The 15,440-nt window shown below is 39.3% G+C and overlaps 1 protein-coding gene across 1 annotated transcript in view; it reads left to right on the top strand.

The window, feature by feature from the left end:
• Nucleotides 1-237: 237 nt before the first annotated feature.
• FRMPD2 (FERM and PDZ domain containing 2) overlaps nt 238-15,440 on the top strand; it is a 45,451-nt gene continuing 30,248 nt past the window's right edge. The window contains exons 1-7 of the mRNA XM_065639047.1: nt 238-361; nt 3,886-4,043; nt 5,000-5,065; nt 6,288-6,473; nt 7,326-7,452; nt 9,166-9,297; nt 12,680-12,764. Of these exons, the coding sequence (XP_065495119.1) occupies nt 238-361; nt 3,886-4,043; nt 5,000-5,065; nt 6,288-6,473; nt 7,326-7,452; nt 9,166-9,297; nt 12,680-12,764 (878 nt within the window). The remainder of the gene's footprint in view (nt 362-3,885; nt 4,044-4,999; nt 5,066-6,287; nt 6,474-7,325; nt 7,453-9,165; nt 9,298-12,679; nt 12,765-15,440) is intronic.

Raw genomic sequence — 15,440 nt, 5'->3', positions numbered from 1 at the left:
GATGAGTAAAAGGGCTGAAAAAGATTACAGGAAGTCACTTCAGTCCCCTTTATTTGCTCTTAGGCAGATTAAGATAGTGATGAATGATATCTACGTTTTTTTGTGAACAAAGCAGCAGGGTGATTTATAAAATATTTCTTACTGTGAGAGAAAGGTACAGCTGTAATCAGTACGGCTTGCTTTGAACAATTCAGTCTACTCTAGTGTGTCCAAAATCTTGTTTCTTTTGCAGCAGGCATGAGCAGTTCCTGTGTGACACTGGCCGAGGTCTTGTGGGCAAAAGGAAGCCCTTTGGAGGAAGAAGAAATATGGGCACTCTTGTACCTGGCCACAGTGCAGCTTCTGGAGGACCTTCACAAAGGTGAGGTATCTTACATGAAGTATGTTTTTATAGTTCTTACTGTTGGAAATCCATTCTTGAGTTATTCTAGCTTTTTTGAGTTGTGGGGATTTTTTGGTTTTGGTTTTTTTGGTGGTTTTTTGTTTATTTGTTTATTTTTCCCCCAAGATAAAAAGCTCTAATGGCAATAATGGCATGTTGCTAATAAAAATGAGAAATCTTTCAGTGCTGCTGGGATTACATGCAGACCTCTCTGCCTACGTAAGAGATCTTAACACAGTTGGTTTATTTTGTGGTGGTGGTGTTTGGGTTTTGTTTGTTTGTGGTTTTTTTCCCCCCAAAATTACACATCAGATACTAATTCATCTAAGTACAACTATACACTGTGGAACAGGACAGCAGAATCCTTCCTAAAGTCTGGATAACATGCAGAGAATGTGCAGTGCCAGCTAAGATCATGTCCTTCATGTACTGATAGAGGAGGACAGGCAAATCCACATGGCTTCTCATTCAGCTAGTAAAAGACTTTTATCCTTGATGATAATAATGTAACTTATCATAATGGCTAGGCAAGTCATCATGATGAATGCTTGCCAAGCTGGCCAGCTATACAAGAGAGCACATTTGAGCAACCTCTCATGTTTTGAGAACTGTTTATAACAATAGATATTCTTTTTGAGGAGAGAACTGATGAGACAGGTTCCTACCTCAGGAACATGTAGAATCAAAATACAAAATACTGAAAACAAAACTTCTGCTATAGCTGGAGGGATGAACTTTTATTACCAACTAGTTTTTAATGGACTGGAACACTACAGCAGGTTGACTATGCCATCAGTTCTCCATTAAGTAGTGCAACAAGAGGATAGAACAGACCAGACAAGACAGGCACAAGGAATGTGCAAAGGAGTGCAGCACAGAGATACCCATTTGGGTAGATTCAGCTCAGGTCTATCACAGTTTATAAACTCAGTGTCAGATGCTAAGCTGACTGACAGTGTGCTCTCCTGACCTCTTGTTTTTTTTAAAAAAATAGACTTGTTGGATATCTATTGAATTGAGATAATCAGCCTGTGTTCCCTATACTGCACCAGATAAATTTAGAGTATTATGATTGAAAAATGAAGAGTAAGCCAAGAGGAAGTAGGGATGTAGAATCAAGCTGGTCTATAGGTCAAGTGCAAGGCTGCTCAAACATGTCTTCAGAGAGCTCAAGTCCAGAAGTGGTGCCAAGTTGGTCTCCTTCTAAAGCTGCATCCCCAGTGCTCCAGTTTCTTGGAGGGCAGCAAAGGTGAACCGCCCCTGCATAGCATCATCCCAGTTGACTAAGGCATATCTCTGGCTCCACATCTCTTAATTACAGCTATATTGCTTCTGGCATCAGCCCCTTCTTAGGGCTAGTACTGCTGCATTTGTGCTGCACTGTGCTAGATGTAATAAATTCTTCTAGACCTGGTGATGGTCAGCACCACTTGCTATAGCAGTATTTCCAATGTGCTTGGGCACTGACTCATTAGGCAGATATGGTGATTCATTGGCTGGCCAACATAACAGAAGACCTGGTAATCTTCATCAAGGCTAAAGTACAAGCTGCCTATCTGTTTCTAAAACAGACAAATTTCCCAGCATGTACTAGTTGGATTTGCATATAATATGACAAAAAATTGGGAAGGAGCAAAAGAGAGCACTAGATGATGATTTTAAGACCTTTAATTTCTTAAGAAGTAAATGCCACAACTGTTGCAAATACCAGGGGTCCATAAGTCTTGAATCTCTGGGTTTTCTGGCTATACAAACCTTCTAGGTGTATATGAGTTTCCAGATGGGTAATATTTTACCCATTTTTACCATCCATTTTACTGATGTAAAAGTCACCATGCATGAGAACTAAGTAGCCGTTTTTTGGATATATAATTTTAAAATGGTAAAATACCAAAGCATTTAGAGCATGTTTCTGAGCTCTTCTCCTATGGAGATCTGAATGGTCTCTGTTCTCATGGTATAGACTGAAGAGAGTAGTTCAACAGCCGACTTTTTTTTTCTTTTTTTCAAATTACCTGTAATTCCAGGAACCCTAGATGCAAATATTGCCATAGATAATGCAGCTTTTCCTCTTTCTAAAGTAAACAGATTGATCTTAGATGCTTATCATCATGCTTTTCAAATGAATATCTTAATGAAATCACTTGAATGTCTTTGGTCAAATTCCCTTGAAGTACTTGTGCAAGTGAGGAGTGTTTGCAAAAGACTACACATCCTCATGCTTCCACTCTTGCTTCAGACCACTGAGGCCAACCTCAGTGGGCCTCCACAGTGATGTTTTTTAAGAGTACACAGCCCTTTACAAGAAGTCAGGATCAGGTCTGGTGTGGGCAACCAGGGTCGGACAGCCCAGCGATCACCAGGCAAGTCTGCAGTGACAAGGCAAATCTTAGGTCATGCTGGGAAGTCAGTCTCTGAGATGGAGACGGGCACTCCTACACCACATGTCAGGCAGGGGCTCAAGGCCCTGGGCTGAGCTTAGATGGAGCCTGGGATTATGGGCAGAGGATGAGGGTAGGTCCCAAGTGAGGCTGCTCGGGGCCATTAAAGCTTATTAATGCCCTCAGGACCTTGTCAGGTTTAGGAGTCTACATTTATCATCTGAAACCACTTTTGTTTGAAATATCTTCTCTCTTAACAGAACTGACACACAGGCAGAAAGACTGCATGTGAATAATGCTAAAATACCATGGCTGTCCATGTTACTGGTAGAATCTAGTCTAAGTTATAGTTTGGATAGTTTTCATACTTGCATTCTGTTAAAAAAACTCCCAAAGTTCAGGTCAGTTGGAAATGTTTCCACTTAAAGAAAAGCTTAGTAGGTTATAGCACTGGGACTGGGAAGTTCATTTCTACTGCTACCTCAGCTTTTGTTGACTGACACGGTGTGGTTACTTCATTTCTATGATGGAAAGGAAAAGATACTGACTCCTGACACTGACCTGGCAAAGTAACTTGGCTTTGCTAGACACAATACAGTGAAAAAGAGGTTACTAAAATGCAGAGCTGACTGACTATAAGCAGCATACAGAACAAAAAAATATCACCACAGAGATTTGTACCATGGTCATACATATAACGGAAGCTAACTTAAGGTCTTTTGCAAATGCCAGCTTCAAAGTATTCCTGCTTTATTGAAAGGAGCGTTCCTGGTATTCTCTTTACATGAAAAGATCTACCAAAAAGGTCAAGTTCTCCGAATCTGCACATGCCTGTGGGATGTAATTCTGCCTTTCCTTTGGCTTCAGAAATCCATTGAAATCAATATATTGTTTATATGTGTGAAATGATGTGAAAGAGAAATCAAGTCTTTAACCGCCACTGAATTCCAGCTGACAAAATCAGCCAGGCAAAAATGAACATGATTCCACTGACTTCTGGGTACATCTCCAGGAAGCTTCAGTGATGGGTTTGGCTATGCGGGTGAGATGCCAGCAATGTGATTTTCTAAGTGCAGTGAATTCAACACTAAGAACTCCAGTATCTTCTTCAACATTTTTCAGACCCTGCCATCTGTGTGATTTGTCCATGGTCAGTCCTCCTGTCTGCTGAAGGAACCTTGTCCTTCCAAAACAATGCATCTCAGACAGAAGCTGTCCCTTTCAGTGCACCGGAATTGCTCCACAGACAAAGTAAGAACCAGCACCTCGGATTAACGAAGGTGAGGTATACCACAAAATAGATCTTGACAGTCCCTCATGAAGATAAGCTTGTGGGTTTTAATGCAGCATACTAGGTATCTACTGTCAAACTCCATTTCTAATAATGCTAAACAAATTAGGCTAGAGTTACAAAGATTTACGTGTATCTTATAGCTCACCATTAGATTAGCATGCAAGTCAACATCAAAATCAATTTCGAACAGGTCAAGGTCTGCAGGAATGTATTATTTGTAAAGGCCCACAGAAAGGAAGAATATTTCCATGCACATGATGTTTGACCAGATATGGTAATTGTAATCCCAGAAGCAGCAGGAGTGCAGTATCTATGGAGTCAGAGAGTGGAAGCACTCCCAGGAAGTCTGAAATATGTACAGCTTTGTTAACAATTTTCTTTTCTTCTCCCTGCCAAATGAGTCTCTCTGGTAAGACAGTAAGACACACTCAAGTACCTGAAAGTTTTAAATACCACTAGGACCACATCACTACGTACTTCCCTCAGGCAAAACACAGTAGTTTCAGACTTCCACATCACTGATCACTTAGGTGCTATGCAGAAACATGAAGCTTCAGAATAGATGGTCCTTGCTCCAGTAATCCTCTTCCTGGACATGACTGCCAGTCAATCCCACAGGTTGGCGAGATCTTTAATCACCAATGGGGGTGCTTCAAAACTAAGGATTTCAAATTTTTTTCCTACTCATGACATCATTGGCTAGACGGCAGCCTGGCTCATCCCCTCAAGATGAACAATACTCATTGCATGCTACCTAGTCCACAAGCCAAGAGTCATTATTGTGCTTTTATATGTTTTCTCTAGTCTAGTTTTTTTAAAAAAATGATCTTTTTGGCATCTGCCATTTTGTGACCAAAGACCCAAAAAGACGGTCTCTCTAGTATGAGGCTTTTCTGTATTTAATGTTGACTTCATACAGGGGTTTCTTTTCTGTATTTACAGATGTTGGTGTATTCCTTAGGGATGACCCTCTATTGGTCAGCGGACTACCAAGTTCCTCCAAACCAGGCCAGTAACACAAACATTTTTGTTTTCTTTCATTCTATTTTACATTGATAGGTTCAAAGATTGAGAGGCGTGACCTGAAGTCTCAGTAAGAGGGGCTTTATATTTCGGACCACTGGATAGAATTGAAAAGCTTGTGTCAAGGTCCAGACTTTACCAAAAATACCAGTTCATCCAAATCAGATTAGTTAGGCCTCATCTTTCTTTTCTTTTTTCTTTTGTTTTTTTCTTAAAAAATCAGAAATATTCCCAGTAAGATGAATTGTACCTTGCTTTTAAGAGTGAAGATTATTTATTCCAAGACTTTAATAAGGAACATGCTACCCAGTAAAGTGGATGAGTCACCATCCCTGGAGATATTTAAAAGGTGTACAGATGTGGCACTCAGGGACATGGTTTTGTGGTGGATTTTGCAGTGTTAGGTTTACAGTTAGACTCGATGATCTTAAGGTCCTTTCTAACCTAAATAATTCTATGATTCAAATATAGGAAGGGCTAAAAGAAAAACAACATACTGGCATGGTTGCGGTGCTGTGCACATTTATGTGCATTTTCAAAGAATAGGATACTGGAATAAAACTAAAAAACTCCATATTTCTGGGTAAATTCTACCAGCATCTCTGCTAGTTGAAGTTTTGCATTTCTTGCTTGCCCAGAATCCTTTCAAAGATTTGTAGCATACATTTTGCTTCATTTCTATATCCATTCTTTTGATTGCATGTTTTTGATTTGGAGAGCACAAACTTTTAGTAGAATTAACCTCTCCTTCATGGGTATATACAGTCTAAGATAAAAGACTCTATAAGCTAAATGACTCTAAAATTTAAGTATCTGGTCTCTATGTCAACAGTTTTGACTGGTATAACTCCTCACCTTTTTGAAGCTCATATGTGGCCACATCTCTTACTTGCATGAATCTTCAGGATTCACAGTCCAATTAACAAAGCTGTAGAGCAGACTGAGCCTGTCTGTCACCAAGAAGCCCCTATGCAGGCTGATGACCCTCCTAAGAGACGACAGTTCACTCCAAGGCTATCTTGGATCCCATTAGAGGGTCTATTTACTGATGTTATGCTGCCAGTCTGGAATTTTCCCAAAGTCTAAGGGAATTCAGTGCCCATTTCTCATCCAGAGTGAAAAGCTTACAGAAATTCCTGGTCCCAGTTTACACAGGATTTCAGACGTTTGGGAAATGTCATTTAACAGTACCTCAATTTTGATTCAGTCCCTCCAGCTGAGTGACCAACTACACATGCTCTTGCTGACACTATGTGAAGATCTGCCACATAAAAGACTTTCTCCTGAATCAATTCTGGAAGCATGTGAGGCACATCAGAAGGAAACTGCTTCCATACCAGCAAATGTCTGCATAAAGAAAATGGTCCAGTTTGCTGTGGGAAGTGTCAGTGAGGTAGGTACTACTCTTATGCTCTAAGCATTTCCTTTTCTTTGGTGAGAGAGGTGAGCAGCAACATGGGACATGGGTGAGCATTTGCCTGAAATTAATGCTTTTATGAATTAAGGAAGTGAGATTTGGTTTTAGACTTCTAAGCAGGGAATTGAGTCACCATGTGTATGAGCAAACGAGGCTATGAAGCCATCTCTCATACCACTCTTATGCTCCTGGGAAATGAGGCAAATCCAGCTTTTGCACTTACAGTACCTTTATTTCTTTGGTTAATACTGAAGCAATCATAACCTTTACAGAAACTTCTTGTTGGTCAAAGGAATGGACTTTACAGAAGAGATTTCCCCACTGCCATTCTAGTTTCAGACCTTCTTTGTGAAATTCAGAGAAATCACATTTACATCATACTGAGAACTCCATATATCGTCCTGGAGAGGAGCTGAACATTTGTTGTGCAATCAAGCCTGACAACGTAAAGTCTTTAATAAGTGAGCACCTGCAACCTTTTCAAGATTCAAAGTATTGACAAACATTTTTTGCTGACAAGCTACATGAAACTGGAAGAAAGCACACTGCTTTTTTTATGCTTTCAACCAGTATTCATTAACATGCTGAGATGACCTTTTCCCTTGCACTATTACTCTTTTTCCCTCTGTAACAGAGGGTGTTCCCTCCTACACACAACTCACATGAGAGCATGAAGCCATCAAAACTCAATCCTGCTCTGTGTTAATCTGAGTAGATGAGGCTGCAAATCAGCAGCCTCTGACAAGCAGAGGGCAAGGATCACTTCAGTATGAGAGTCTGAAGTCCAGATATCATATGGCATTGACTTGCAGCACTATTGTCTTCTAGGTAGAGTGGGTAGTCACCGAGGACAGCACAGCCTCTCAGCTTAACAGAAGTCATGTGATAAGGAAAAGACTGCATGAGAAAATATCGGACACCTCACCACTGTCCTCCCAGATGAATTTTCACCAAGGTAAAGACAGACTTAAAATCTGAACTATCTAATAAAGATACAGCCAGCCTTTTCTAAGTCTTTCCCAAGCTAGGAGAATTGTTTAATTTCATGCTATAGTGGTTACATGTAGTGTTGGATAGGATACTTATTGCTTTACATATAAATGACTTAATAATAGAAAGACTCTGAAGCAAGTCAGCAAGGTTTCTGTTCCTTATTTCCTCAAAGGACAGTAGTCTGGGGTGTGTGAAGTAGCGATAATGAATTAGCTTGCACAGATACAACTTTTAAAGCACTTTGAATAAAACCTATGCAGATAATAAAAAAACTACTTTCAAAGCTACTTTTATACTTTGTATACTCCAGTGTATTTTTGAAGGTACAGAGTGGGATTCTGTGAAGTTATCCTGTTGCCATTAAGGAATATATATTAATCCTTCCTGTTTGATTACTCAAGCAAAGATTTGAGGAGTTTTTTTTATTTTAGTTCCATTTTTTCAATTCATAAGTTGATGTTGTACAAATTCACACATGAATTGCTGCTCACTATATAAATAAACCAGTGTATACTAATTTCATGTTTCATTTGACTAAGATCAAGATTCTGTTATCCCTTATAGTAATTCTCTAACTGTAACTAAATGTGGACTTCAAGTTCAGATTTCTTTTTTCTAGTCTCTATATTGTACTGTTCACTTCAACAGAAATCTCTGATTTTGGGGCAAGGGGAAAGTTGGCCCAAACTATGCAGGCTTTTTTTGGATATGGTCAACATTATGCATATGAACAATCCAATTCCTATTCAGCAAATCACATCGAAGTTCCATTAACTTCAGCTAAAATTAAGCACGCACTTAAATACCTGTGAAACATTTCTATTAGGTATTATTGTTCATAAGAAAAGGAGATTCTTTTGAAAATGTACCAACAAACCACCCCTCAGATCATATTGGCTCACTCACACATTCAGATACTGAGCTCATAGCTTCACACTTGCATAAGCTGATGACAACTCTGCTGCTCCCAAAAGGGGTGGTCCCATCTTCGATCCCCTATTAGCCACAAATTCCTGCTATTTCCCTTCTACTCTTTCTAGTGATTACGTATCTGAGGTGATCTCTGTGTTCAGGCCACATGGCTTACACTTGTTGAAGGACTTCGATGAATCAGGATGTCAGTTACATTGAGAATGTGTGAGCCACACTTTTCAGAGATTATGGAAAAGGACAAGAGACAATGCAACCAAAGTAAAATTAGGGTGCAACAGAAATATATACTTCCAAATGACTTAGCATGACCCCTTAATGGAATTTCTGCAGCTGACTCTGGTAGTGGATTGTGTCTGGGAATTGTCTATCCTGCACACAGAAAGAATACTCTATAGTTGAAGGTCTTGGCCTCAGAATATAAGGAAGGAGAACTTTGCAGGTTATCTGCACTTCGTAACCTTTCAGTTAAACATGTAGAATGGAATTAATATAGTAGATTTGTTTTATTTGGAATGGTTGAGGAGAACTATGAGAACTATTTTGGGTCAGAATAAGATTACAAAAGTAATAGAATGAAGTTATCAAGCTTTCCTTGGTCCTTAAGGAATCAAAGTCAGAGTTAGAAGAGACAGACATGGACTATATAAAAATTAATCAAGCCTAATGTTATTTATGTTATCATGGAGATACAATGACTTATAATTAAAGTATGCAAATCACCGTATTTCCTTTCTGTTTCCAGACAAAGGGTCCAGACTAATGAATTACAGTCGGTCAACAGAAGATTACAGACAACTTTCTGTGGACTACAGTGACTCTAATAGTATTTCTGAAAGTACATCTTTGATACTGTCGAACCGAGGACACAGAAGAGGTAATTATCCTGAAAGATTATGTTTATAGATTATGTACTCATCACTTTTGTCCTCTGAAACGTGGAACTACCCATGTATGGTCAGGTGATAGGCACTTCTATGCACTTGTGGTTATGTAACTAGGGAGGTATATTTGTGCTAAGCTGCACAGTAGAAAGATTCTTTTATACTGGATTCCTTCTTACTTGTGTCCTACTGTAAAGTTGTATATTCCCTGGTTACCTTGCAGCACTATCACCTCTTTCTTGTTTTATGCCCCCTTTACCAGGTGAAGCTGTTCAGCAGATCACAGATAAAGCCGGACAGCATGTTTCTGGCATATGGGGTCTTGAAACAGATGAGCTGAAATCTAGAGCAAAATAACAAGAAAACAACTCTTTGTTTCATTTTCATTTTTGTCCTAAAGCCATTGTGTATTTCCTGCTCAGCGTGTTGTTTTCATTGAGGTGAACGCCAGATTGCAATGCTGCTCCTCTGATTTACTTTGTCCAGAGATATCAGAGTTGGAGTTTTAGCTCCACTTTCAATCCTGCTATGGCTGGAACAGCGTGAAAGAGGGATGAGATTCCATTCAGTGAAGACACTGTGGTAGACATCAGTCAGGGTCCTTCCCAATCCACCTAAATCACAGTGTAGGGGGATATGATGAAGCAAAGAAGGAAATTCAGCAGGAAGGTGTGTACTGCTGTGTGTGTGTATCTTCATGTTTAAATTGGAATGTGAGCAAGGGACATGCAGACAGGATGTTCATGCTGCCCAAGAACCAATCAGTATCATATCATCAGTATCTCCTAAAAAACCAAGGTTACCATACCAGCTCCTCATTCTCAGACTCCTGTACATGTCTATTCTCCATTCCACAGTTATCCATTCTCCCATCTGCTTTCAACCTTTTTTTCCATCCTGCCTGGGGCACTTCTCCTGAGCTTCCAGACGGAGAGGAGGAAGTTTATTTCAGTATTTTGGAGTTTACTTCCGCCCCCTATGATTCTCCATGAGAAATTGAGTACTAGGTCCTCCTGTGGCATGGATTCAAATGTGCTCTGTAAGCATGTGTGGGTTTTTTGTCCCAGAAATTATTTCCCTATGGTAATAACCTTAGTGTCCACTACATCAGTTACAATGCAACAAGGTATGCACACCAACTGGTGAGTTCATTGATGCCATAAATAACAGAAAACTGCTCAGTAGTCCTTGCTTTTTCTCACTAGGGAGCATTAATTTGAGTTTATGATATCCAGCTGCTGATTGTCATGAAATTTGTTGGAACATATTACCCACACTCTTCCAAATTAGAAAGGTTTAAAATTTACTAGGCAGAAAATGAAAGGCATAGAGCATGATCTCAGGGGACTAATTTCCCTAGGGAAGACAGCAAAAAACCTAGGGGCACACTGCTTTATCACAAGTCTTCTAGTAGATAATTCACAGAGAGACAGCAAATATATCCTGGGGGGGGAAAAAAAAAAAATAGCTTCTCAGCCGCTAGCCCTCAACCCCAAAGATGAGGAAGGCGAGGTTACTCATAGAATTGCTGTTGATACTCTCCTCCTGAAAGGCACTGCTTTTCTGAAGCTCCAGAATTGCAATCAATATCAGCAGCAATAAAAACCTGAGATTACAGCTGTTCCCTATGTGACACATATGTGTCACTGACATACCTAGTGGTACAAAGTGAAGGTAAACTCAGGAGCCTGTTTTGTAAGTTCTTTCTGAAAAATTTTGGTCAAAAACTTGAAAAGGACTCATTCCAATGAATTTGTGGGTGTCTCAGTCTCCACTGAAACGTTGTTAGCTGTTTGTACTCAGGATTTTGTAAGACAAAACTATAAAAATACAGGAGAAAACACAGGATGTGAGAGCTTATTTGCCACCGACATTCTTTGTGAGATAATGTACTAGAAAACTGCATTCTTCTCTGAAAAGAAATATTTCCATCTAGTAGAGCACTGTTATCAAGGGTGATCAATATCTCTATCCAGACTGTATTTTAGAAGCTCATTTAACATATAATAAATTAATCATCTACAGGATCAACTTCTTTGGGGGCCACATGTCACTTAAACATCAGGAATGTGTTGGATTTGTGATCAAAGCTCAGCATCTGGCCACTGAAAATAGCCAATTTGTCCAACTGCCATAACAGCTGAGACAGAAAAACTCACAGGAATTTTATGTGCTTGTCAAAGTGTATCTATACAATTATATGAAACCTATAATGTAAGCAGATAATTTTGCAAGGATTTCTCATTAAAAAGCATGTGGTTTCAGAACACAGACTGAATCTTAACTTTGATAACCAGCCCTAAGTATTTGGCTTTTCTCAGATCTCACATTTTGTCACTACCATCTGCAGCTTGAAAAAACATGTTTATGCATATTTTAGCAATGTGACTGTAGATTTTCTAGTTTTTAAAATTGCAAGTAGAGGTTGGTATACTAGAATTCAATGACTATTTTTGTGTTGGAATTCAGAGTGAGGTCTCAGGGTGTAGTTCATGGATATTTTACCTAGAGAAAAAGCTGACCTAAATGATTGCTTCCACATGGCTCATGTCATCACCTGTATCATTCTGATAATGTAATAGTTTGATATGCAGTTCTTCAAATAGGATCAATGAAATGAAGTGAAAAATTTAACCTTCCCACTCTTCCTTAAAGATTTTAAAACATCTCTACTTCTAGAAGAAATGTTCAATAAACTACTACTTGCATAACTCTTTCTGGTTCTACCTCTAAATTTCAGCCTTCATGTATTTGGACAAAACAATGCCTATCCTTTCTGTAGCAGCAGAGGTGACTGAAGGTGAAAAAATATACAAATCTTATTTGCTAATGTCTCACAAACCATCCTATATTCCCGCTAGAATTTTATGATGTAAAAAACATTCACAAAATATTTAATGTAGCAAAAAATCACTGGAATATTTACAAACAATTTTCATTTCAGCGATATTATATCCTATTCTGATTAAGCCAGAGAAGTTTCATGGCTTCCCTCCCTTCCCCCTGCCCTCCCCCCGACCCTGGTTTTGTGCCTGGGAATAGAAGAACAAAGAATACTAAGGGTAATTTCTGAAAAGCAAAAGCTGTTTCACAAATTACCTTCATACATATGGAAATAACAGCCATTGTACCTAAAGAGCTATTTTCTGAATTATATACACACAAAAGGTTATGAAGAGGAAGTAACAATAACTACAGAACTGGGAATACTGCTGGTGTAGTGTTCACTTAGCCTTATCAAATAGCCATTTAGCATGTCCAAGTAAGGACACAAGAGAGGAAGTAGCCAGTCTAAATTTCCTCCTTGTAGTTATCCCAAGATCCTGAGTACTGCTACAACTGCTTCAATTGTGAAATTTCCTTTATTCATTTCAGGGAGAGTTCCACAGACACACAGGTCATGGGACCCCACCCTTAGTGGGTCAAGGACACAAAGTAGCTACAAGCTCTTCATAAACAGGTAATCCAAACTCACATTCCTAGGAGACAGAAGTTGTTTTATTACCAAGTGAAGCAGACAACTAGCGTGGCAATGTCATTATCAGAAAATTTTTGGGTCACCATCTGAACCTGTTTTGATAATAGATACTGTTTATGTAGAATTAAAGTGCACCTAGACTCAGTTGGCACGAAGTGAAACAGTCCAAATGCTCTAGTGAAATGGTTTTTGGACCCTGAACAATCCACACAAAAAAGCATGTTGAAGTTTTCCACCTTTGCCACTGTGTCCTGTGTCACTGGCCTCCCAGAAGAGCTGCTCCTAGCATGTCTCCATCAGAATGAGACAGGTAAGCAGCAATAGCTCACTGTGACTGAAACAACTGGGAAGCAGCTCCACAGAGAGTGTGGAAGGGAAAAACCCATTGAGAACATATGAACACTCATTTCTTTGACTGGGAAGGCATTCTGCAGACTCCCTATTTCTCTGCATTCAGATTTTGGATCTGGTCTTGCCTTACTGTCACATTAGCAGAGTCCTGATTTGTTCTGGAGTGGTTATGACAGACCATGTATGTGATCCATCATTTTCAGTGAAGTATTTGCATTTCCATCTCAGTTCTTAGATTAATTTGTCTTACTTGTGAACCATATCCAGCCCTGACCTGCCAGTTGACTGGCAGGTGACCTGCCAGTTGAGTTATTATAGGTAACACAGGGACACAAGCAGTAAAGACCTCTGCTCTGTCGCGAGGATTAGCCTCATTTCAGCCATGGCTTTTACAGCAGCCGTGTACATAGAAAAGGAAAGCTTGTGTATTGTACAACTGATGCTAACTCCTTTTCAAAAGCCAGGGAAACAAAACTGCTGCCAAACAAGAGTTTTCTAGACTGGGTGTTAGAATAGTGCAGTTGTAAACATGGCTGTTTCCAAGTGAAGAAGAGATGTAAGTACTGTTAGCCTCTAGGCACCATGAAGACCAGAATACCATATTTAAGTACCATGTAATCCCTACAGACATCCCATTTAAATTGAGTTCTTGACCCAGTTAAACAGGAGTTTCTTCTTTTAACCATGACACGGGTAATTCAGGCCTACAGGAAATGCTCCATTTAGATCAACTCCCAATTAAATGTATCCCAAGTAAACAGTTTGAACTTCCTGATATATCAGCCACGATAATCTGAGTGATGTGAGATACCCCAGCACACCTCTACCCCTGCAATAAGAATTACAAGCAGGTTGCAGGATAGCAGCAGCTTTTGTGAAGGATGAAGTCTCTGTCTACCTGTCTAACTGCACACATGCATATATATATGTGTGTATACAGACATGTCTATATGTATCACACACCTGACAATGATATCAGTAGCAGAACATTTATTTATGGAGTATTTTGGAGCAATTGCCATGCCTCTGACTACCAGTCTGGCTACCATCTTGGTATCCTTGATCTAAAATCATGCTGCAACAGGGACTGTAAACCCACTTTTGGTTGTAAGCATCTGCAATTGGATTTCTACCAAGGTTACCATCCTATTGTAAGTACCATGACAACAGTGGAGTTGAAATCATTAATTTGGAAACCACCAATTTCCCATATATGAGTGATGGGTTTAGATGAGGTTCTTAGGGACACGGTTTAGTGCTAGAGTTAGGTTAGGTTATGGTTGGACTTGATGATCCTGAGATCCTCTTCCAACTGAAATGATTCTGTGATCTATATCTATATCTATAAAGCTTAATAATATCTTAATGCTCACTTCTGTAAGCAGTCTAACGGACATAATTTACATCTCATAAAGTTAAGCTTGTAAGTATATGAAGCACTATCGCCTATATATAAAGAAGACACAGCTGTCAAGTCTGGCATCTCTCACCCTGTGTGACTAATAGCATTTTCCACAGGGAAGAAAAAAAAGAAGTCGTCTTAATACAGGACCTTGGGTTTTGAGATAATCATGCTTTATACCAACAAAAGTCACATCAGGTCATTTTTAAGGATTTTTATTAGCTAACTAATGACCTTTATGAGGTTGTGTTGATAGAAATAAAAATATATATATAGACAGAGCAAGAATAGAATAGAATAGAATAGAACTGAACTGTTGGAAGAGACCTGCAACGATCATCTAGACCAACTGCCTGACTGCTTCAGGGGTGGCCAAAAGTTAAAGCATGTTATTAAGGGCATTGTCCAAATGCCTCTTAAACACTGACAGGCTTGGGGCATCAACCACCTCTCTAGGAAGCCTGTTTCAGGTGTTTGACTGCCCTCTCAGTAAAGAAATGCTTCCGAATATCAAGTCTGAACCTCTCCTGATGCAACTTTGAACAATTCCTGCATGTACTGTCACTTGATACCAGGGTGAAGAGAACAGCAACTACTCCAGTAAATTTATTAAAAGCTTTCTGAAAGTCTGTGAATAGTTCCCTGAAACAACTCTGCAACATGCAAAAGAAAAGGGTAAAACTCTGGGACAACAAAAAGGCTTCCACATGAATTTGGCATTTGTTAAAAATGTAATTAACAAAAATCCACCTCAACAAAACCTTTCCTTCTATGCCACATGAGTATTCTTTCCTCATTGATAAAAGTATATATTATATTTTCAGTTTATTCTAACTGTGCATGTGTCTACTTGTATGGAAAACACGATTACTTCATGGGGTAAAAGTATAGTATAAAGACAGCTT

This window comes from Caloenas nicobarica, chromosome 7 (assembly GCF_036013445.1).
Source record: "Caloenas nicobarica isolate bCalNic1 chromosome 7, bCalNic1.hap1, whole genome shotgun sequence".
Taxonomy (NCBI): Eukaryota; Metazoa; Chordata; class Aves; order Columbiformes; family Columbidae; genus Caloenas; species Caloenas nicobarica.
The sequence above is the reverse complement of the archived record's forward strand: the minus strand, read 5'-3'. Positions and strand labels throughout refer to the sequence as shown.